At 38.8% G+C, this 24,163-nt stretch overlaps 1 protein-coding gene across 4 annotated transcripts in view; it reads left to right on the forward strand.

Moving 5' to 3' along the window:
* Window positions 1-24,163, forward strand: part of LOC134222430 (putative leucine-rich repeat-containing protein DDB_G0290503) — a 635,851-nt gene that overhangs the window by 544,732 nt on the left and 66,956 nt on the right. For all 4 annotated transcript variants that reach the window (XR_009982421.1, XR_009982422.1, XM_062701581.1 and 1 more), the window contains exons 6-8: window positions 7,770-8,087; window positions 8,185-8,652; window positions 8,725-8,880. Coding sequence is in view for 2 of the 4 variants with exons in the window: in XM_062701581.1 (XP_062557565.1) it covers window positions 7,770-8,087; window positions 8,185-8,652; window positions 8,725-8,880 (942 nt within the window). In the remaining 2 variants the exon portion in view is untranslated. The remainder of the gene's footprint in view (window positions 1-7,769; window positions 8,088-8,184; window positions 8,653-8,724; window positions 8,881-24,163) is intronic.

Below are 24,163 nucleotides of genomic sequence, written 5' to 3' on the forward strand. Positions count from 1 at the left end.
CCTCACACTTTGTATTTAGAACAATGATCTGTTTCACAAAGTTATAGAATCCTTTAAGCATTACATGTTAATCAAAATCTTTTGAAGAAAGCGATCAGCAAATTAGTAATAGCAATCCTATGACCTTTTTTTACATTTCCTATCATTAAATCGCTCAATGCGACTGAACAAATAGCGACAGTCGACCCAGGGCGTTGCGGATCAGTTCGACGAACGAACTGAAGAACACCCAACTGGGAGAAACTGAACGCAGTGTGGCAGCAAATCACTAGGCGGTCAGTACAACAACGCATCATAATGCATCTTTCATGCAAATCGGTTGAAAAACAAGAGAACAACGATTTTTAAAATTTGAAACGTTAGCCTGGACCGAAACGGGCTGAAACAGAAAATATTTATATATGTCTGTAACTGTTTAAGAGGTTTATATAATATCTGTTTCTGCATTCTGCGTATGGTTTACCAAAAGACAAACAAATGACGGCAATAATAACAATTCAACAAATTTTACAGCTATTTTAGTAAATTGGTCAAATAGCAAAAACTGGGTTTTAAGTACATCGGAAAAATCTTGCTGGACAAACTTTTTAGTATTTGTACATTGAGCTAGTTGAGAAATCGTCCCGTAAAGCTGGGTAGATCCCTTTTCGTAGTGTTTTACGGTGTACCAAACTGATCAAACAAATCTACCAAACTGATCCCTAGTCTAATCCATTTTTCGAGCAATGGTAATAAGTTGAGATAATTAGAGATTCATCGTATTTAGTCCTCTTTACCAATAGTAATAGTCTCTGTATAAAAAGGTTAACTTTTCTCAGCGGATGATTGAAATACTCAAATTCCTCTTGTTTGAGGCTGAACTGTATATAGTATTGAAACAACTAGCAACTAGTTAAATAACCTCGATGTCATTATTCTAGGCCAGCGATTCTCAATCTGAAGTACATGTACCACTGGGGGTACCTTCGCTGGTCCCAGGGGGTACCTCGGACAAAAATGCGTAATGGTGGATGTATTATAATTCCAATTAAAAACTTGTTGATGATTGCTTAACTTTTGATTCTAAAACTTCGTGTCTTATATAATATGCATGTCGATCAGTAAATCAAAGTTTAGTTAATCTTATCTACCACATCCAGCATAGTACAAAAGGTTGAAAGAACAAAAAGACGAAGGTACAAAATTTGAAATTCCCCAATTTAAAAGGCTGGACGGACTTTTTTTGAAAGCCGAATAGCTCCGTTGGATGAGGCTTGGGAGCTGCCTTTAAAGCGGTTCGCAAGCTTTCTTTCAAGAGCCTCGGAAACCTCTATTCAGAAGGCTTTTCAAGAGGTTTCGATGCATCCTTTCAAGCGGTTCGGAAGCCTTCCTCCAAGAAGCTCGAAAGCATGCTTTCAAGAGCCTCCGAAATCTCCTTTCAAGAGGCTCGGAAGTCTCATTTCTAGAGGCTCGGAAGCTTCCTTTCAATGCACCTCCTATCAAGAGAATCAAAGCCTTCTATCGAAAAACTCGGAAGCCTCCTTTCAAGCGGGGCACAGAGGCCCCCTTTCAAGATGCTCGGAAATCTTCTTCCAAATGGCTCCCTTCAAGAGCCTTCTTCAAGAGGCTAAGAAGCCTGCTTTGAAGAATCTCAAGAGCCTATTTTCGATAGGCTCGGATGTTTCTCTTTTATAAGGCTCAGAAGTCTCCTTTCAAGAGACTCGGAAGCATCCTATCAAAAGCTTTGAAGGCCTCCTTCCAAATGCTTCAGAGGCCTCTTTTCAAGAGGCTTCAAAAACTTCTTTGAGTAAACTCGGAAGCCTCATTTCAATAAATTTGGAAGCCTCTTTTTAAAAGACTTGGGAGCCTTCTTTCAAGATTCTCAGTAGCTTTTTTTCAAGAGCTTTGGAAGCATCCTTTCAAGAGGGTTGAAATCCCTCTTCCAAGTGGTTCGAAAGCCTTCTTTCAAGAGACTCGGAAGCCTCATTTCAAGAGACTCGTAAGCCTCTTCTTAAAAGGCTTGGGTAGGCTTCCTTTCAAGAGCCTCGGAAACCTCTATTCAGAAGGCCTTTCAAGACGTTTCGATGCATCCTTTCAAGCGGTTCGGAAGCCTTCCTCCAAGAAGCTCGGAAGCATGCTTTTAAGAGCCTCCGAACTCGATAGTCTCATTTCAAGAGGCTGGGAAGCATCCTTTCAAGAAGGTCGAAAGCCTTCTCCAAGATATTCAAAAGATTGCTTTCAAGAGGCTCGGAAGCCTTCTTTTAAGAGCTTCGGAAGCCTCCTTTTAAGAGCTTCGGAAGCCTTCTTTTAAGAGCTTTAGAGGCCTTCTTCCATATGTTCCAGAGACCTCCTTCAGAAGGCTCGGAAGCATCCTTTCAAGTGGCTTGGAAGCCTTCTTTCAAGATTCTCCAGAGGCTGGAAAGCATCCTTTCAAGAGGGTCGAAAACCTCCTTTCAAGAGTCTCGGAAGCGTTCTTTCATGAGACTTGGAAGCTTGATGCATAAATTTAATTTGAATTGGAAAGTTTCACGGAATAACGAAAATTTCAATCAACTTTTTGAATTAATCAACTACTTTTTGGATGGAACCATTTGAAAACAAAAAGATATATAGATCCCACATATCCTGTTAGTTTCTAGGTCCGTTTTTCATATATCTTATGGGTTACGTTTATTTTCATTACGGTGATATTAATAGGGGGTACCTCAATAAATGCAAAAATTTGAAGGGTACCTCTCAAGAAAAAGGTTGAGAACCGCTGTTCCAGGCTAAACTGACTGCAGGAAAAGCCACCGAGTTAGGGATCCATGCATGTACTACTTTTCATGAACTGTAATTCTGTCAAGACCCCCAAGCGACGGCGACGGAAACGGCAAATTTGACAGTTAGCCCATATATTTTCTGTCAAATTTTCCGTTTCCGTCGCCGTTCTGCTGAATTGCGTTTGGAGCTTAATTGTACTTACAGTACTGTAAGTTCTATTTTATTCATTTCCTATAGTTGACAATCTATTTGCTAAGTAAAGTGTAATTTGAATTGCACATTTGGCGATTCTGCCAGGAGTGTATGAAAATATTTCGCATGAAGTCACCCATCATGTTTATAGAAGTGTTTGAACAATTTCCACGGACCCAACAAAACCGATTTTTTTCACAATGGTTTTTGTCAGTTTTGTTTGCTCGCTCTTATTTGGATGATAAATTTATCCCCCAGTGTCAAATTATCTCAATGCTGATTTCTTTTACGAAAGTGTGCCCGCAGATTCTAAATGTTTACGTTTGTTACAGGAGAAAATTATGCAAACCCCAAATTGAATAATGCAACATGGTACAATCAAGAACACAATAAGCGAACTACAAAATTAAAACGATTTTGCGATTAATATCATGCTTAAAAAAACCAACGCATTTGCCTAATTAAGCGCTGTTTGAAAAGTCTGTCAACTGTGATAAGAAGAAGAATATAAAAAAAACTATGAACAAGAAGAATCGTTTTTCGCATGCGTTGTCTCGGGGAGCGATAGAGTTCAATAAGGAGAGTTTGATTGGTGTAGCTGTAGATGAATCACAGTTCTGCGTGGTGATTGATCACATTCAAATGTTTCTTGCTCTGCGTTGGTGGGACGCCTGTAAGAAGAACGGTGTTATTGTGAATCGTAATGATCACAATTCTGGGTGGGGGGACGCCTGCATTAAAGTGTTCCTTCATCTGCGTTGGTGGGATGCCCGGAAGAAGAATATTGTTATTGTGGATCGGAATGATCACAATTCTGCGTGGTGGGACGTCCGCATTCAAGTGTTTCTTCCTCTGCGTTGGTGGGACGCCCGCAAGAAGTCGGTGTTATTGTGGATCAGAGTGATCACAGTCCATTTAAGAGTCTCTTGCTCAGCGATGGTCGATGATCTACAAGTAGTTTGGTGTTGTGGATCCGAAAGGTCACAGATACACAATAGGTTTGATTTACTGAGAACAGATATTCGACCATGATGTGGAGCTGTTTAACGGGCTTTTTTCTGTTACGGTATCTGGTTTTTGTTGCTGGTTATTTTAAAACTGTGAATGCACAGTGGATTGGACGTGTGTTCGAAAAAAGTAGAAGTAGTGGTAGTGATTTGAAGTACAAGTAAAATGTTATTTCACGAGTTACAAGTACAATTGCGAGTCGAGACGCCCACTGCACGGGAGTACCTTGAGAGTGGTTCCCCATATTCATGTGTGCCATCATTTAAGTGTGTTCTTCGATTATGGAATGAGATGCTCGTAATGTAATAATGTGCCGGGAATTATTTTTGTTAAATATCTTGGCTGTGCATATGCACAGCATATGTTTCGAAATGGACAAATTGATATGAAATTTGCGAAAAAGAATCCACGTGTCTTGGAGGGACTCGAACCCTCAACCTCCTACTCTCTAGATAGGCGTGATAACCCCTACACAACAAGACCACTTAAAGGTCACGTTTGCGGAAAAGCCATCAGAATCTGAGTACCAACCTCCACCGCGGTTAGCTCTCTTTTTTGCAAATTGAATATCTTTCGGATGCTTGATTTGCCCAATCTCCACATTTGCTTTACTGTTGTATATCCACAGCCAAGCGAGTGCACATTGTTTATTAAACGAGAGGATCGCACTCCATGCCCCCCAGCAACGGACTGGGCGGGACGGTATAGAATGCGAATTCAATCGCACTCTGCTGTGCCAAAGGCTTGCTTGGCTAAAGCGTTTGATGAGTTTGATGATTATTGTTTGCTGCAAGATGCTTTTGTATCATGATGAGAGAGTAACCGAATGATACATAATATTTCGAGCAGCACACATGTTGTACATAGATCACAGTGATTTATGTGTGACCCGTTTTAGTCACAATTAGGTTGCTGTAACCATGTCGTAGGTGTTATTTTTTTCATGCAGAAGAAAAGGGTGATAGTATTTTTTTTAGAAGAGGAGAGATGTGTGGCGTTGGATAGGCATATTATCGTGAACATGCCTAGCATACATGTGTCAAATGACAGATCTTTTCAGTCATCGTGAGTATACACATTCGCAGTCCGTCGACCCCATCTTCCTCGTGAGTGCAGCAGTGCAAACATGATGGTTGATTTATATGCGCGATGTTGAATTGCACAGCACCCAATTTGAGGACGAATAACGCTAGACCAACATTTGAAAAGGGCGTAACAGCCAAAATTTATTCCTTCTGATTCGTCGTCTACATATAAAGCTTTATATGTGGACGAAGAATCAGAAGGAATAATTTTTGGCTGTTACGCCTTTTTCAAATGTTGGTCTAGAACGTTTCTATTAGATTATTATTTTGCTGGATTTTTAATTAAAAAAAACCCTGATTGATCCACATTCTTGTGAGCAAATCGGATGAGTGTGTACTATCTATATACACCCGATTCTGTTTTTACACGGATTGTTTGTCAAGTGTTTTAGGGGCCGGTGAAGGCTGTTATGATAGTTTGAGATCCCCCCCCCTCTGGAAGAGGAGGGAAGGTTCCTATACAAATGGAAGGTCCTCCACACAAATAAAACAGAAACTTCGGTATAACAGGAAACAAAATTCCGCATTGAAGGTAATTTTTGCAAAATCGGTTGAGGGATGGTTCCTGGAAGAATTGAATTTTACGTGGTTTTGATGTGAAAAAGTGTACCCAGTCAACGCAAGATCGTATATGATGCCATATAAGATGCTAAAGTGGAGGCGATATAGGTACTTCCCCATACAAAATGCACGTATATCGCCTCCACTTTTGCAGGAAGTAATAATCAATCATCAGTAATAATCCGTTAATTGAAAATTTTAATTTCTCGATACTAAACTTCATGTAAACTTGAAACGGCTTGTGCTTAGGTAGTTTTTAGCCAATTCTACTACTACGGAGTACGCTCAGAACATGAGTCAACCGAATGACCGTCGGAGAGCAAAACCGATTTTCTTAACCCCCCAGGGATTGAATCCAATAGAGAATGAAAAAGTCTTTCACTAATCATCTCTGTATACATAAACGCTATATAGCATACCGTAAGAGACTTTTTTCGCAAGCTGTTATGATAAAGAACTGATTCGGGAGGCTATATCTCATGATAAACTTGTTCTACACAGCTGTGCGGTCCCCAACACAAAATGAGCGAGAACTAAGCAAGAATCATCACTTCTCTGTGGGGGCTGCCTATCTCATTCTGTTTTTTCGCAATTCTATAAAAAGTTGATAAATTTGTTATCATACTTTGTTCTGATTCGGAACAGATTTTGTCTTTCTTTTATCATTGTTCCTTATATATTGAGAGCGATTTCTGCAAACCCTACCCCCAATACACATATACACGAACGTACACATACACACTTACACACAAAGGCATCACCTCAATTTGTCGTACTGAGTTGATTTATATCGAACAAAATGGGTTCCAGAGGTTCCTATAAAAAGTTAGTTTTTAGAGCGAAAATATAGTACGAGAAAATCGAAAAGCAACTAAAAATTGAAAATAGGTAAAGCTTATTATCGATACTACTGGTGTTAAATTCTCGACAGAAAATCCTAATTTCGACATTATAGTTCAAGTGTGTACGATATTGTTTGATCCTGTGAATTGAAATAATTGTGAATTAAAATAACTAAACTCGTGGACGAGCTCGGTGATCTAGTGGCTACCGCTTTTGCCTTATAAGCAGGAGGTCGTGGGTTCAATTCCAGGCTCGTTCTTTTCCTACTTTTTATCTCTATCTTAATTCTTTCTGTGTTTCACGTTCTACCAAAACGATTCCTACTGTTAGAACCTTCCACACAATCCCAAAAACTCCAGTGAGAGGTCGTAGAGTTCTCTGCATCTTTCTTAAGTAGATGTCCAACTAGCCATCCTTCCCCTTCCTCGGCATGCTAATTCGCGAAGTCGAAGCGAATTCTGCTCTTTCCTCCTATGGGAAATTCCATTGCTATCTGTCAGAGTTTGAGGGAAACATGGCCGCCATCTCCTCCTCTCTGTTGCTCTACTGTAAAAACCCATAAAGAACTGTCATTGTTTGTGTGAAGAATTTTGCTTCGACTTCGCGAATGCTAATTAAAATAATTAACTCGTGGTTCATTTTGCGTTTGTTTTCATACCTACAATATCCTTCATGATTTGTAATGATGAAACGCTGCCTCCTCTATGGGCTTGCTGTCATTCGCATGATACATGATCATTTAGCATTAGCATTAGCATTAGCATTGAGCAATTCGCACAAATTCGTAGGTGGTACAAGCCAAGACTATTGTATGAGAGTAGCATCACTTTCATCCGTTACCACAGATATTGATTTGGGACTAATCACTATCTCTTAGATGGAAGCAATGCACTCTCCAATAGTCGAGATCTGTCCTGGCCACGTCCTTGCGAATGCTGAGGAAGGGGAAGGATGGTTAGTTGGACATCTACTTAAGAAAGATGCAGAGAACTCTACGACCTCTCATAGGTGCCACGGGAGGTTTTTGGGATTGTGTGGGAGGTTATAACAGTAGGAATCGTTTTGGTAGAACGTGAAACACAGAAAGAACTAAGATAGAAATACAAAGTAGGAAAGGGACGAGCCTGGAATTGAACCCACGACCTCCTGCTTATAAGGCAGAAGCGGTAGCCTCTAGACCACCGAGCTCGTCGATACATGATCATTTACTCGTCATAAAACAAATTGAGCTTAATCATTTAAAACCATTCCAAATAGGTTCGTTTTGACTGACAACCTCATCTAATAAGCTGACATAACTATCTAATTTTTTTATCGTCTCTCTCTCTTTCCGTGCAGATGCGAAAACTGCGTGAGTCCGAATCGTCATGTAGCGGAAATATCAGCAAGAGCAATAGCCACAGTAGCATCCAGTCTGTCTGCGACGAGCCGGAACAGAATGATGCTGACGCTGATCCGGTAGCAGCCCCGGGCAAGCAGTCAACGACCCTCAACAATCGCAACAACTCTACTCCTTCTTTGGAAACGACGAACTGCAACAGTAGCAGTAGCCATCGTAGCCCAGGCTATAGCCACCCAACGAAACATTATAGCACTAGCAATAACACCACCCTAGGATTAGAAACGACGTGTGGCGATGATGACGATGCGTCTAAGGTAAGTATCGTCAGCCGGCACCCGAACGGCCAACGGTTGACTTCCTACTGTAACTGTTTCAAAACTGTCACGATTCTAATTCTATCCTAAATTACAGCCACACGAATCACGAACAATGGAAGCTCACATCGATTCGCATGCTTCTGCTAGATTAGTAAGCCACCTGACTGACGACGAAGTCGCCAGTCATGCCAGTAGTAGTAAGTGTACCCACAATAGTGAACCAAGTGTAGTCAGAACGACGACCGTGATGACAACCGGTAGACAGTTGTCCTCAGTTTCCGATGCCGATTCTGCCATATCATCAGCTCCGCCATCGCTCAGCCCGCAGCCAACCAACTGTCCCAACTCGCCGGAAGTCTGGCGAGCGCACATCCACCTTCAACAGGCGGCAGCATCCGATGGGGACAGTGAGGGGCAGCATCTGCAGTCGCTGCGGGACGAAAGTCAGCTGAAGGAGATCAAACTGGAGCTGGATCGGATGCAGACCAAGTACGATCTGCTCAGTGCGGACTACGGCAAAGCCAAAGAGCAGATCGACGATCTCGAGCGGGAGTTGATGGAGGTCAGTATTTATGCGTACCGGCATTCGTTGCGGCGATCGGAGAAAAACTGTTTCTGTTTGTTTTGGTTTTAGGCATCGCAAGCTGGGCAGGAGAGAGCAAAGTTTGCCGAGCGAATCAATTATTTGGAACAACGAGAGGAGAACCTGCTTCGGGAGAGCCACGAACTGCGTGAGCAGAATGAACTGCTCGAGTTTCGAATTATAGAGCTGGAGGAGAGCCACGATAAGGTAAGTGGTTGTTGGTCAGGATAGATGATGAGCAACGATGTAAGATGGTATGGTTTGTGTTAATGATAAAATCGAGCAGCTGGTAAGCACTAAAAAGTGATCAGTGACAGTGGAGACGCATGGTCATCCACCGTATAGCATTATTGCCTATATTGCATTGAAGTCTTTGAAATACCTGCAATAGTCTTTTGCACCTAAAATAGTGCAAAAGTTGTCAAAGTTTTCCGACTATGTATTTCATGTCTTCGAATATAACGTAATATATCCTTTTTCAACAATCTTCAACTCCCATAATTAAAGCTTTGTGATAGTAAATGTTCTTGCTTTTAAGATTTCTAGTGTTTTAATAACAGGAGAATTCATAACCAGTTATTTCACATTTCTAGAATAATAGGTAAATATGTTCCTTTCAAAATAATTATTTTTACCGTTTTCTGGATCAGTGCTAATTAAACTAAACTTTCTTTTCTGTAACATAGTTTGATGAAAATCAGCCAATAATCGCAATTTTCGCCATGATATTACTGTTGTTTTAGACCTGTGCGCCGAAGTATTTGTGAGCGGCGGCGGCGTAAGGCCATTTTTACACCGGCGGCGGCGGCGGCGTGAATCGGCGTGAAGAAGTTTGAGCTGAGAAAAAAAGTTTCACGCAGCAATCCATATGATGCTTTTTATTATTTTTTTTGTACAATTACTAGCTACCGTCAGATTGATGTGGTGAACATCCTAATAGGTGTAGCTTGTATGTCCACAGCAAAAGTTTATATCACATCCTCCACCAGGACATTGCCGCATCACAGCACATAAGCTCATTGGAAAGTAATTTGGATACAAATCTAGAAATTCGTTTGGAAATTCCTCAGAAAATTCGAAAAAGGAATTCTAAGCATTAATTAAGATGTTCTCTAATGAATTCCTTCAGAACTTCTTCTAAGAATTCCCTTGAAAATTTATTTGGGTATTTTTTCGTTAATTCGTTCCGAAATTTCTTCAAAAGTTCCTTCAGGAATGTACTTGGAAATTACTTTAGGGATTGCTTCGGAAATTCCTTTACGGAGTCTTTTAGGAATTTCTTTAGAAATTCATTGGACATTTTTTTTAGTGGTTCCTTTGAAAATTCCTTTAAGAATTCCTTAGAAAATTCCCATGGAAAATCTTTCAAGAACTTCTATAGGAATACCTACGGACACTGATTTAGGAATACAACCGGAAATCCCTTTTGAAAAAAAAAAACCTCTGAAATCAGACTTAGGATTTTTTTTCTTAGAAATTCCTTCAGGAATTTGTTTTTGGAATTTCTTAAAAAAATTCTTCCAGTAATTCCTCAGGAATTTCTTTTGAAACTCTAGGAAGATATTTTTGGTATTCTCTCGAAATTTCCCTCTGGAATTTATTTAGAACTTTCTCTAGGATTTTTTTTCCAAATTTCCTTTAGGAATTGATTCGGACATTCCTCCTGAAATTCCTTTAGCAACTTTTCCAAAAATTTCTGTAGATCTCGAAAATTTCTTCTAAAATTCCTCTAAGAACTCTTTCGGGAATCTCTTCTGAAATTCTTTTGGAAAATCTTCAGAAATTTTGTTTGTAAATTCATTCATTTTTTTAAATACTTGTTTACGTGTATTTTTTTTTTAATTTAAAATAAGTTTAACACTCAAATTCCCTCTGAAGTTTCTTCGAAAATTCCTCCATATTATGATTCGTTCCGGAGATATTCCTGCAGAAGTTTTGTACAGTTTACTGAAGGAATTTTCTAAGGACTTCCTGGAGGATGTTCCAAAGGAGTTTCTGAAAAATAAATAAAAGGCCTTTCTAGAAGGTTTTCTGACGGAATCCCTGGATGAATGTTCATAAATTCCTGTGGTTTTTTCTAAAAAGATTTTCAAATAAATATATGGAGGAACTTCCGACTCAATTCTTGAAGGAATAACTAAAAAAGAACCTGAAGAGATTTTCGAACAGAATTTGAAATGAAGGATTTTTAAGTGGATGTTTCAAACAAATAGCTATTGAAATTTAAATAGAAATTCCTACATTTTCTTCGAAAATCTGAACAGTAGTGAAACAAACTCAGTTTTGACTCTATAATCAAGACTACATGCCAAGAAAAACACCCAAAATATCGAGATTGTGGATATTCAGATATCGCAAGAATTTCTTGGGAATTTACTGCAGGAGTTCCATCGAAAATTTCTACAGATTTTCTCAAAAATACCTTAAATAATTCCCTAGAAAATATATTCAGGAATTATTTCGGTAAGACATCAAGAAACTCATTCTAATATACCATCAAAAATTCTGCCAGGAATTCCATCGGGAATTTCTTCAGGAATTCCTTCAAAAAACGTCCACAAATGAAACCAGCTTTTTCTTTGAAATTTCCCTTAGGAATTGCTTCGGAACTTCTTAGGACCTTAAGAAATATCTTAAGGAATTCTTCTGGAAATTCTTTTAAAAATTCTTTTAAGATTGATTTTGACAATTCCTTCAGGAATTCCTACAAAAATTCTTTTTGGAATTGGAAATAAAAATTTCTACCCATGTAGATGGGTACACTCCCCACAGTTGTAATGGATTTGACGTGCCCTTCTCCAAAGAGCTACCCCTCGAAAAGCTCAAAAAGGATTGCGAATTTATTTATTAGTTTGTTGAAAGGAGACCCCGCGCGCTTCGCGTAAGTGTCTCTGCTTATGGGTCTGCCGCCTCCGTTTTTTCCTTCATTCAGCAGTGCATTGAAAGCAGAATGGTCTTTAAATTCGACTGTAATATTGGGTGGATCCGTATGCAGAGCAAGACTCAAGCCAGAATGATGGATAAGTGTGCATACACACATACTTTTTATTAATAAAATTAAAAAAAAACACACACATGCTCTGAAACTTTTCCAAGTATTCCATAAGACATTCCATTCCCCCGGATATTCATCTCCGCCATTTGCTTCCAAAATTCTAGGACGAATTTTGCAGATATCAGATATAATTTCCAAAGGAATTACCGACATTTTTAATTTCCCTCAAGATTTTTTTTACATTCCTCCAAGAATTCCTTCTGAATTTTCTCCAGGGATTCCTTCAGAAAATCCTTCAAAAATTACTACGAAGATAGATACATAAATTCCTCAAGACTCTAAGCAATTTCTTCAGGTTCATTCCTTCAGAACTTTCTCCAGGACTTCCTTCGGAAAATATTTCAAGAAAACCCAGAAATTAATGTGGGTATTGTTTATCAAAATAAAGTTTTGCGTATTTATTTATTAGACTTTAGGATTACACTGTTGAAAGGAGATTCTCTTTATTTTCGCGTAAGTGTCTCTACTCTGCCTCGGATATTCATCTAGTATTTTCGGAATTTTCTCCGCCATTTGCTTCCAAAATTCTAGGACGAAATTTCGGATATCTCCGTGCGAATTTCCTAAAGAAATTGCCGACATTCCTGAATTTCTTCGAGAATTTTGTTGGACATTCCTCCAAGAATTCCTTCAGAATTTTCTCCAGACAATCATCCACGGGGATAAATACAAAAATTCCTCAAAATTCTAAAAATTTTCTTCAATTATTCCTTCAGAACTTCCTCCAGGATGTCATTCGGACATTATTTCAGGAAAACCAAGAAATTTCTTTGGGATTTTTTTTTATAAAAATAAATTAAACCCGTTTTTTAGAGTAATTCTGGCAATTTAAGTACAAGGAGGAGCGAAGGAAATGTTCAATTTGATGGGTCACGTGTCCCATCGAGCTCCAGAAGCCAAGTTACCATTTTTGCATTCGCATATCACGAAGCTATCACAATGATACTCCATGCTCAGGAATATAAAAAAATCCTACCAGACTGGGAATCCAAATTCAACTTTAAACACTATGACTTGTAGCCGCAAATATAAGCACTAGACCAATTAAGATATGTATCATTCAAATCTTTAAAAAGATAATGAACCACCCAATGCGACCAGATTGAGGTTATTTCACATGAAGTTACATATGAGATTAGAAGTTCATCGCTACGCTCGTTGATTTGTAGGTCTGTTGCCAAGTAGTTCTTGGATGCCCTAGCATTTAACACGCCAATGCCGGTAAATGACAGAGATAAAAACAAATCTGCTAAAGGTATAACAGCTATTTAATCAATGCCTGATAGGTTGCCTTGGTCCGCTAGATGCAAACGCACTACATACTGTGATTTTTGTGTTGGCCAATCATCGGCGTGAAATACGAAATTCGGCGGCGTGGAGCCAATCGGCGTATGGCGCGCCGTCGACACCTTGACCGGCGTCGGCGTACGTCAATAAGTGTCGGCGGCGGTGGCGTGGCGCGGCGGCGCACAGGTCTATGTTGTTTAAAGCTTGATTTAGCAACAAATAAATTATATTGTGAAACGGTATTGAGTGTTATAAATGGATAATTTCTGTAATTTCTATCAATAAATTTCTCGCAATGATGAAACCGGACGACAAATTCTGCCGACGCCATGCGGTTACGTTTTACACTTCGAAGAACTAACAAGAACTCGGCACCAACAACTTTTCGAAATCCATTTGTAAGCTGCTATAAAAGAAAGTTGGCTTTATTTAAAACCTTTTCTAAGCTACTTAATCTCGATCACTGTGGAATTCTCTCGATCTATCTTTGTTCAAACAATCACCTGAATGATAAAATAAAAAAAATAAATTAAATCTGATTGAATGTGAAACCATTAAATGCCATTATCGAATAATATGCAGTACTAGCAGACCCGACGAACTTCGTTTCGCCTAAAATTGATTTATTCTCGGATTAGTTCTCGAGTTATGCAGAAATTTCTGTTTCTTTTGTATGGTAGCCCCCTGTACAGAAGGGGGAGGGGTTTCGAACCACCACATGAACATATCTTCCCTTCCAAAACCACCACATGCCAGATTAGGTTCCATTTGCTTGATTGATTCTCGAGTTATTAAAAAAATAGTGTTCCATTTGTATGGGAGCCCCCCTTTCCAAAGCGGGGAGGGGTGTCAAGCCATCTTAAGAACCTTCCCCGGCCCCAAAAACCTTTGCATACAAATTTTCAAGCCGATCGGTTCAGTAGTTTTTAGGTCTATAAGGTTCAGACAGACAGAAATTCATTTTTATGTATATAGAAGAGAAGAAGAAGATAATGCGAATAATATGCACAGTATAAAAATGTTACAGCATATATGATTTCGACGATTCGACTCATTTTTTCATCACTTTTTAAAATTACAGTTTGTCGTTACTATGGAGCTTGTATTCAATATTGCGTACAAGAAAAAGTTGGATGTGAAATTAAAGGCTATTGAACACAAAAATATGCCTGTCATAAGACGAGTTTAAACAATCCCATTGAATTCCACCACTTAATTGTAATTGTATGTCAGGATACAATTAAGTGGTGGAATTCAATGGGATTGTTTAAACTCGTGATATGACAGGTAAAAACATTCCACTAAAAAGCTCAAAATAATTTTCTTAACAAAAATACGGGTTCAGATATTTCCATAGCGTATATTTTCCAGAATTTTTAACTGTGTGCATATTGTAAATTTCCAAGCGAACAATGATCATGAGAAAAATACACGGGCGAACATGTTAGGCGTGAACATGTTTCGAAAACTGAAATAGCATTTATTGGTCTACTGAGCTCCATCGTATACAAAGGTGATTATAAGGCCAAAGACACGAACCAACTCATAAGCAGTTAACTAGTGGAATTAAATGGACAGTACTTAATTCGTCTTAGACGGTTGAATACATTCCACTAAAAGAGCTTAATATATGTTTCTGATTAAATAGCAAAAAATGGCCATTCACAAATCCCCTGGCATGGAGCCACACTTCTCGAATTTTGTATTTACTGTCACTAGAGAGTTCACCTCGGGACATCCTGCGATTTACTTAATTTTGGATCCCGTAAAATATTTCTTGAAATTACGAAAATCCCAGAGAACCGGGACAGGCAAATCAAATAATAACTATTTCCCAAGCACTCTTGAAATTTTGTATAAATTGTTACAAAGCAGTCACCCCTGGCCATAACAAAGAGCTAAACAATCAAATCATTCTTTACCTACTGAATTAAACTTTTCAGAGGTATCTATTTTCAGCTGATATTTGCATTTAAGGAATGAACTTTGCTTTCCGAAGTAAGCATCAAAAGTATTTGCATGTTTGTTATACAATATTATAATATATGCGCATGAAATCCACTCCGACCAAAATTCAAGCCGAATTATCATTGCACGTCTTTAAACATGATTCGCATTGAAATTTGCGACAAACGTATTTAGATAGTAACATTTTCAAAATTAAAAAACGCGTGAAGATTTATGTCCTGTACTTTTGAAGAAGTGATAATATATACATACAAACATCTGTTGTAAACATACGTTACTACGAATGCTGAGATCGAAAGATTACCCATTAAAATGAGATCTAGTTTTATATGCTACTAGCCTTATGTGCCCTACTTTGCTTGGGATTGAAAGGTTAATTATGCAGTTCAAATATCTTTCACAGAAAGATGATCGATGCATAGCTGCAACTCGGTGAGTACACTGTGATCTTTATCTCAATGGGGTGACAGTACCAGTTTATTTTTGTGTCCTAGTTGGTGCTAGGCCATCTGACCGAATGTCGTTTGGCTTAATACTTCAATAGGTTGAAAAATGCAACTCTCGGGCTGAATATTCTTTCCATTTTCCTTTTATTCTTTAATGCCATCTTCTACTTCCCTCCTAACTTCTTCTTTTATTCGTCTTTCTTATTCCTTAATTATTTTTCTTCTTTGCTGTTTCCTTCTTTCCATGTTTCTTTTATCTTTCTCATTTCTCCTTTATTTTTTCCATTTTCCCGTTCATTTTCTTCTTCCTTATCCCACTTTCTTATTTCTCCTTTCTTCTTCCATCTCCCTTATACATTCTTTTTCAAACTATTGTATTGTTCTTATCCTTCTTTCATTTTGCTTTTGCAACATTCAGCCTTCTCTATTATCTACTTGATATTGCACCATGAACGCATGAACGAACACACTCTTTTATCTTTTCGATTCACATTGAAATATAGTCGCATTGATTGTTTGATTGATTTGCTGCAAATAAATTCGATTTATTCATTGTGAGACACCCCTTGTAATAAACACAAAATTTTAAATGTAAACCCTTATAATACTAGTTTAATGTCAACAGTGAAGTTCAACTTACTTTTTGGCTTTGTGTTTCACTGATATGAAGAAAAATAAGTTTGAAAAGTAACGGTAAATGTTTCAATAAATATATATGTCATATCACGCCCGAATGACACTCGCCCGAATGACAAACGCCCGAATTCCATTCGCCCGAATAGACCAAACGCCCGAAAAGACCAAACGCCCGAAAAGACCATTCGCCCGAAAAGACCATTCGCCCGAATGGATCATTCGCCCGAATAGACTATATGCCCGAATAAACTCTTTATCTTACTTGATGAAAAGATGTTTTGTAACTAATAAAAAGAAATTGTATATTTGAATTTCTACTTATCTCATATTTTGTTGTACACGTCTCTCGCATGTATCTAAATATGTATTCGTTTCGTCTATGTGTGAAATAGTAAGAAAAATAATTACATGATTTCTTTGTATACGTATGCATAAAGTTTTTTAAGGTAGCTTCACACCTCGGGAATTTGGTCCGCAGATTTTTTCCCCAGGGCACAATCCGGCGGAAAACTTTCCCGAGGTGTATAGCCCCATTTAACATTGATTATAAATAAAATCTACTCATCACTGTCTTGCAATCCATTCACATAGAAAAACAAAAGTCAGTTTTAATTGCTCAGCATTGTTGAGAGAATCAGATATTGAAATATGTTTTATGTATGCTGGTCACTTATACCGGTCCACAAACATCCTGAAATGAATCAAAACCTGACGGAATAATTAGAGCTGTAGCGAAAAATAACGTTGCAAGGATATTTATTTAAACCAATCGTCAAAAATAAGAGGCGCAAATAGGAATTCACCCTTCTTCTCTTCATATATTGTTCTTTCTAAATGTATTGAAAGCATGACATTTTTCCCTAAGTATTAAGGTTCAAGCAAAATTCTTTCAAAGATAAGCACAAACGAGCCACGTCGTATAATGTAACGCCGGTGACGACGTGATGAACTCTTATAACCATCAGTATGTGACGATATATCTGTGCATATCAACAGATGCTATATGAGAACATTGGACGTAGAACCTCTCTGACGATCGACTATCCATGGACCATGGTAATGATGGGATGATCTTTCTTATTTCCTTCAACACATCATTCAGTGTTGTAAGCACAAGCCAAGATTTGGATAATTGACGGAACATTCTCAACTGCTCCACAACAATTTGCTCAAGTGTTCACAATTACGGCACCAACATTTCAAAAGGGCGAAACTGCTTTTGTAAACAAGAGCTTCTCACGTCTCTGGTGGGCTTATTTGTGCTCACCCACGCAATCCAGCACCATTAAAGGAAAGACGAGGATTCGATGATTCCATCATTGGTATTGGATTGCGTGGGTGGGCTCAAATTAACCCATCAGCGACGTGAGAAGCTTTTGTTTACAAAAGCAGTTACGCCCTTTTGAAATGTTGGTGTCGAATTCACGGAACTGTAGGCGAAGGTCAACACCGTCGATTCGTTCCCTTGGTAATAATGGTAAAACACGGGAGCGCATAATACAGCCTTTTGTTCATTGATGGAACGAAATTTATCAGTATACGTTAGATCCAGAGTATATACTATTGGATTTTAAGATGGCTTAGATTAATGCAGTGGAACGTGTCTCCTCAACCAAAATTTTTGTTTTTAAAAAACATCAGCGATTGGGATTACAATCGGCATACGGGAGGGATTACAGACTTCAACCTGCCTACAAAAAGTTTGTTACCTTAGCACTTTTTTTCATGTTAAGATATAACAAAGGCATTCAAGGAGGTTCGAAAATCTTGCCCAAAGAAACGTATTTTTTTTATGTAAGCAAGAATTATGTGAATGGGGTGTACCCGTTAGGCATAATGGACGTTATACGTGACCCAAAGAACAGCCCATGACATAAAGAAGGCAGAATTATGCCAAACGACCATTATCCCTAACGTAGCGGACTCATGTGAAAGGTCGCCAATCAATGCACAAAAAGACCACAAGAGACCCACTTTTCTCCCCTTCACTCGGTCGGTCTATGAAAATACCCTAAACAGTATTCCTCGAACTTCCAATAACATTTTAGGGTGGCACAATAAGTGGAATACGCTTTTGAAACGAGGAAGTCCTCCGTTTTACAGCGTTCCAAAACAGTTCCAACTAGAAGAAAGAAATGCGACCACTGATACCCTACGACCACTGCAGGCTAAGAGACTTCTAAAATAGCAGAAAAGAATGAAAAACTAGACAAACTGGTACGTTCATATATTCCAGGTGAAAGGCATATTTTTTCTTTTCTTTTAATATGATTAGGAAAAATAACATGTTGTTATAGAATCTGGAAGTATACATAAATATATGACCTATTCGGGCGAATGGTCCATTCGGGCGAGTGGTACATTCGGGCGAGTGGTCCATTCGGGCGAATGGTCTTTTCGGGCGTTTGGTCTTTTCGGGCGAATGGAATTCGGGCGATTGTTACATTCGGGCGTTTGTCATTCGGGCGAATGGAATTCGGGCGAGTGTCATTCGGGCGTTTGTGATAGAATCGTTTCAAATAAATAAAAATACAATTTTCGAACGATTCTTAATATTTTATCGCTTGTGCTTGTTGCCCATCCTTATTTATTTGAACATTTTATTTTTCCCATCCCACATCTAAAATGTGGGGATCTTCTGTTACCGGAAAACTTATGGAGACTAAACGTCTACCAGTCTACCAGAATTGAACTTTTGTGGAATACCACCGATAACTATTAATTATTCCCATCCTGTAGGTTGATCACCATTTGTCAGGTAAACAACGCGTCTTTTCCCAGTACGCCAAAATTGAATTAATAAAACCAGTAAAAAGGGGCAAAAGGGGGCCCATCCTTAGCCGCGCGGTAAGATGTGCGGCTACAAAGCAAGACCGTGCTAAGGGTGGCTGGTTTCGATCTAGGTCTAGGAAATTTTCGGGTTGGAAATTTTCTCGACTTCCCCGGGCATAAAGATATCATCGTGTTGGCCTCATGATATACAAATGCTAACATGGTGACTTGGCTTGAAACCTCGCAGTTGGTAGGGAAACTGTACCGTTTTCATCTCACTGAACATAAATTCATCTCATAGCAGTACAAAGAAATACAACACCAAAATCGTCGCTTCTTTTTGCTAACATGCGTGCTCACTGATGAAAAAAATCACAAAAATAAGAAACAAACCATTTTCCTTTTCATTGCTTTGTTTTTGATGGGTTGAATATAGGAGTTATGGGATGAAGTGCCGAACCGTTCCCTAACTGTGGAAGAGCTTAGTAAACACAAACTTATGAATAAGAAGAAGAAGAAAGTTTCAAAGAGCCCTTTTATTGAGCCTAAAAAGCTTTTCGGTTACATTGGGAATTATAAATCTTTTGATTGAACATACTTTTGGCTAGCAATCAGTTGGTCAGCAACCTTTGTGCTTCCCAGAGTTTTATGTCCAGTTTTATGATACAGTATGATACACCGCAGAAAGGTTCTGGGCCTATGAACTGTGTGTTTGTTTGAACTGTTTCGCAAGCTCGTTTGCCTTTTATTTCCTTCAATGTCACAGTGTCCCGGGACCCAATATAGATTTACGGAGTTCTCTTGGCACAAATTTCGCAATGAAAGATTATATTCCCAGACAAGTTTTGACGTATATTTGCTTAAAGTGCCGCTTGGCTATCTGTGAAAAAGAAACAATTATTTGCATATCCACATTTCCTCTCTAGATAGCCAATACACACATTCCAACCGATAAAATATCTATAAAATCAAAACTTTGCGTTTGATCCCCTCAATAGCAAAACGTATATGTACGATTATAGCCAAACAAATCGACAAAAACGGTTTGACTTCGCAAAAAAATCACTTGGAGAAGGCTGAATTTTGGAATCAAGTCAAATACATGATGTTTGGATCAGACTGGATAAGCGTGGTACATCACAATTTAGTGTCGTTATCAAAATCGATACATGCAGAGCCTTGTCCCCACATTCATGCATCATGTTCTTCATTAGTACTAAGAGGAATTCCTTCATATAATATATTTTAATTAGCAATCATTTTTGCCTTTCTCGTATACTAAGTATACGGTAAAGGCTATATGATCGCTCCAAAAACAAACTTTTTATAGAAGGCCCGGAGACCCATAGTGTTATATACCAATCGACTCAGTTCGACGAATCGAGGTGATGTCTGTGTGTGTGTGTGTGTGTGTGTGTGTGTGTATGTGTGTGTGTGTGTGTGCGCAAAACTACTCAAAAAATGTCACTCATTTTTCGGGCACTTATCCTCAACCGATTTGCTTGCAACAAGTTGCATTCGACGCAGAATCCTGTCCCATTATTTCCTATTTAAAATTGGCCAGATCGAACTATGGGATCGAAAGTTATGGCCAAAATACAAATTCATACGAAAAAATCGCGTAAAAAATGTCACTCATTTTTCGGACACTTATCCTCAACCGATTTGCTTGCAACAAGTTGCATTCGACGCAGAATCCTGTCCCATTATTTCCTATTTAAAATTGGCCAGATCGAACTATGGGATCGAAAGTTATGGCCAAAATACAAATTCATACGAAAAAATCGCGTAAAAAATGTCACTCATTTTTCGGGCACTTATCCTCAACCGATTTGCTCGCAACACATTGCATTCGTCGCAGAATCCTGTCCCATTGTTTCCTATTTGCAATTGGTCAGATCGGACTATGGGATCAGAAGTTATGGCCAAAATACAAATTCATACGAAAAAATCGCGTAAAAAATGTCACTCATTTTTCGGGCACTTATTCTCAACCGATTTGCTCGCAACAAGTTGCATTCGATGCAGAATCCTGTCCCATTGTTTCCTATTTGAAATTGGCCAGATCGAACTATGGGATCAGAAGTTATGGCCAAAATACAAATTCATACGAAAAAATCGCGTAAAAAATGTCACTCATTTTTCGGGCACTTAGCCTCAACCGATTTGCTCGCAACAAATTGCATTCGACGCATAATCCTGTCCCATTATTTCCTATTTAAAATTGGCCAGATCGAACTATGGGATCGAAAGTTATGGCCAAAATACAAATTCATACGAAAAAAACGCTTAAAAATGTCACTCATTTTTCAGGCACTTAGCCTCAACCGATTTGCTCGCAACAAATTGCATTCGACGCAGAATCCTGTCCCATTATTTCCTATTTGAAATTGGCCAGATCGAACTATGGGATCGAAAGTTATGGCCAAAATACAAATTCATACGAAAAAATCGCGTAAAAAATGTCACTCATTTTTCGGGCACTTATCCTCAACCGATTTGCTCGAAACACATTGCATTCGCCGCAGAATCCTTTCGCATTGTTTCCTATTGAAAATTGGCCCTGTCGGATTATGGGATCGGAAGTTATGGCCGAAACATCATTTTTGCCTTTTTATACGATAAGGTTGTATGTTCGCTCCAAAACCAAACTTTTACAGAAGGCCTGGAGACCCATAGTGTTGTATACAAATCGATTCAGCTCGACGAACTGAGATGATGTTTCTGTGTGTGTGTGCGCGCACCAAAAGTGCGAAAAGTTTAGCTCACTTTTTTGGAACTCAACCGATTTAATTCCAACAAGTTTCATTCGACGCGGAATCCTGTCGTATTGTTTTCTATTGAAAATTTGGAAGATCGGAACATGGGCACAGAAATTATGGCCAAAATATACTATGTGTTATAAAAAAGCGAGTAAAAAAGTCTAGCTGACTTTTAATGGACTTACCCTCAACCGATTTACTCTCAACAAATTGCATTAGACGCGGAATCCTATTCTATTATTTTCTATTGAAAGTTGGCCAGATTGGACTATTACCTTAGAAATTATGGCCAAAATTCTTTTTGCCTTTCTTGTGCAACAAAGTTGTACCGAAAGGCTATAATTTCTTTCCGAAAACGAACTATCGGATGCTTCCACACTGATGCACTTCCCTCCCTCTTCATACGGGAGTTTGGCAGAAAGACGGTCATGAGATTTATATCATAACAAATATCAAATATCCCTCCGCTCGCTTGATGGGAATGACATTTTCGTTTTCTTTTTGTGCAGTCGGAGCTTCAGTTCAACTAACATCCAAAAGTGATATCCTTAAAATATATGACTGGGTAAAATAAAACAGGGGTATGAACGTCAAAAACATTGGAAAAGGAAATAAAAATGTCGAAATTCTTATTAATATTAGCATATTGTAGATCAAGCTGAAAACCGAACCGAGGTCTCGCGACAATCGCATTTTCTCGCATTTCCGGAGTAGTGCGAGTAGTATAGTGCAGTAGTAGGAGTAGTAGTAGGAGTAGCGCATCGCGAGTAGTGCGCAACTGTGCCATAGTCGGGCATTACTCGCGATGCAGTTGCGACATCCGGGAATGGGACAAAATATGATTTTCGGTTTTCTACTGGATCTACAATATCTTTGCCGTAATCTGATTTTCATAGAACGGACAAAGAAATTTGTCTTTTTTACTCCTAGCTACTAGCTCATCTATTTTCAAGCACACACATTTTACGAAGGTCGAGAAAGGCACCATCACCGCTAGGTGGATTAATCTGGGTTTTTCTATATAATCTAGAAATAATTGACTAGTTGGTTTTTTTTTTGTATCATATAGTTCTGCTGCTGAAAATTTATAATGTTACACATTTCTCTATTTCTAACAGGGGTGTTTCGGCCCCTTCGCTTTGCAGTGAGGCCCATTATCTCCCTACCAATTTGAATCTATTAATCATGAATTCGACCCACCAACCTTGCACCAACCAGCAATTACAATCTACTTACTATAAAGCCCTCAACTAGCATGTTTGTTTACACAGCTGCAAATCACATCCCAGATCTCGTATACCTTGCTAACTGAGCAAACTGCATAGTCGTCCACAGTGACCTGAAGTCGAAAAAAAAATCATCGACATTGACAAGTGTTTTATATGTTTATATTGTGTGTTAAATATGGGGTTTCATGGAGTCAGAAGATTATTATTTTAAACTGTGCAGTAGTGTTAGGCTATTGTAAAATGTAAATTAATCATAATTAGGGAACACTTGTAATATATACATAAAATGAGTTTGCATTTCTTTTAGAGCTCACGAATTGGTTGATCGAGATTTTCTCACACAGACCGCATCGTGCTTTCGTGCTGTGCGGTTCTTTCTCTCTTTGCGGAAGGAAGTTTTTAATACTACCCGAAGCTATTTTAATTTCAACGGTGCTTCTTAGCGCTATTTGTACCCACTGATCCCGTTACTATCTTTGCAAGGACCCGTGCCTTCGTTTTACGTTGGACCCGTTTGCGGAAGTAAAATTCCGACAAGCGGTGGTAATCCTGCAGGGACACCGTTCTGGGAAAAAACCTCTTAGAAGGTCACGTCTCCACGCTCAGCAATGAGTATTAACAAAAACAAGAGGAAGGGGGAGTCTCTGAATTCTCCACTTCCTTCAAAGAAACAAGGTTAAACAAGCGCGGAAAAAATAGAAGGAAGCTGGAGAATTCAGATATTCCTTCTAACTCTAATATCGGAAATAATTCTTCTCCAATCGAACTGAGCAATCAGTTCGATTTGATTAATGATGAAATTGAGCAAATCGAATCTACCTCTAGCCCAGGTGATTCGATTCATGCGAAAAAGCAAAGGATTCCGCCAATTGTGGTATCTGTTGCCGAGTTTTCTGGCTTCCGGAATGAGATTTTGAGTAACCTTCAGGGATCAAGGTTTCATTTCAGATTGCTAGGAAGGGTGACTGCCGCGTTTTGCCGGGATCCTTTGACGATCGCAAACGTCTTCTTCACTATTTAACTGAGAAGCGCCATAAATTCTTCACATACGACGACAAAACTGAGCGATTGTTCAAAGTCGTCTTGAAGGTCTCCCAGTGATGACAAATCACTGGATGAGATTAAAATTGAAATTTCTCAATTACTTGGATTTTCACCAGTCCAAGTAATTAAGATGAAAAGAAATCCCATTCTGGTACTTCCCAGAGGGCATTTCTCAAGAATTTTATTTAGTTCATTTTAACAAAAGTGAACTAAATAATATGAAAAGTTTGGAAAAGGCCTGTATTATGTCCCATGTCCGTGTTACATGGGAACATTTCCGCAGGCCTGGTG

The sequence above is a fragment of the Armigeres subalbatus genome, chromosome 3, assembly GCF_024139115.2.
Source record: "Armigeres subalbatus isolate Guangzhou_Male chromosome 3, GZ_Asu_2, whole genome shotgun sequence".
In the NCBI taxonomy this organism is placed as follows: domain Eukaryota; kingdom Metazoa; phylum Arthropoda; class Insecta; order Diptera; family Culicidae; genus Armigeres; species Armigeres subalbatus.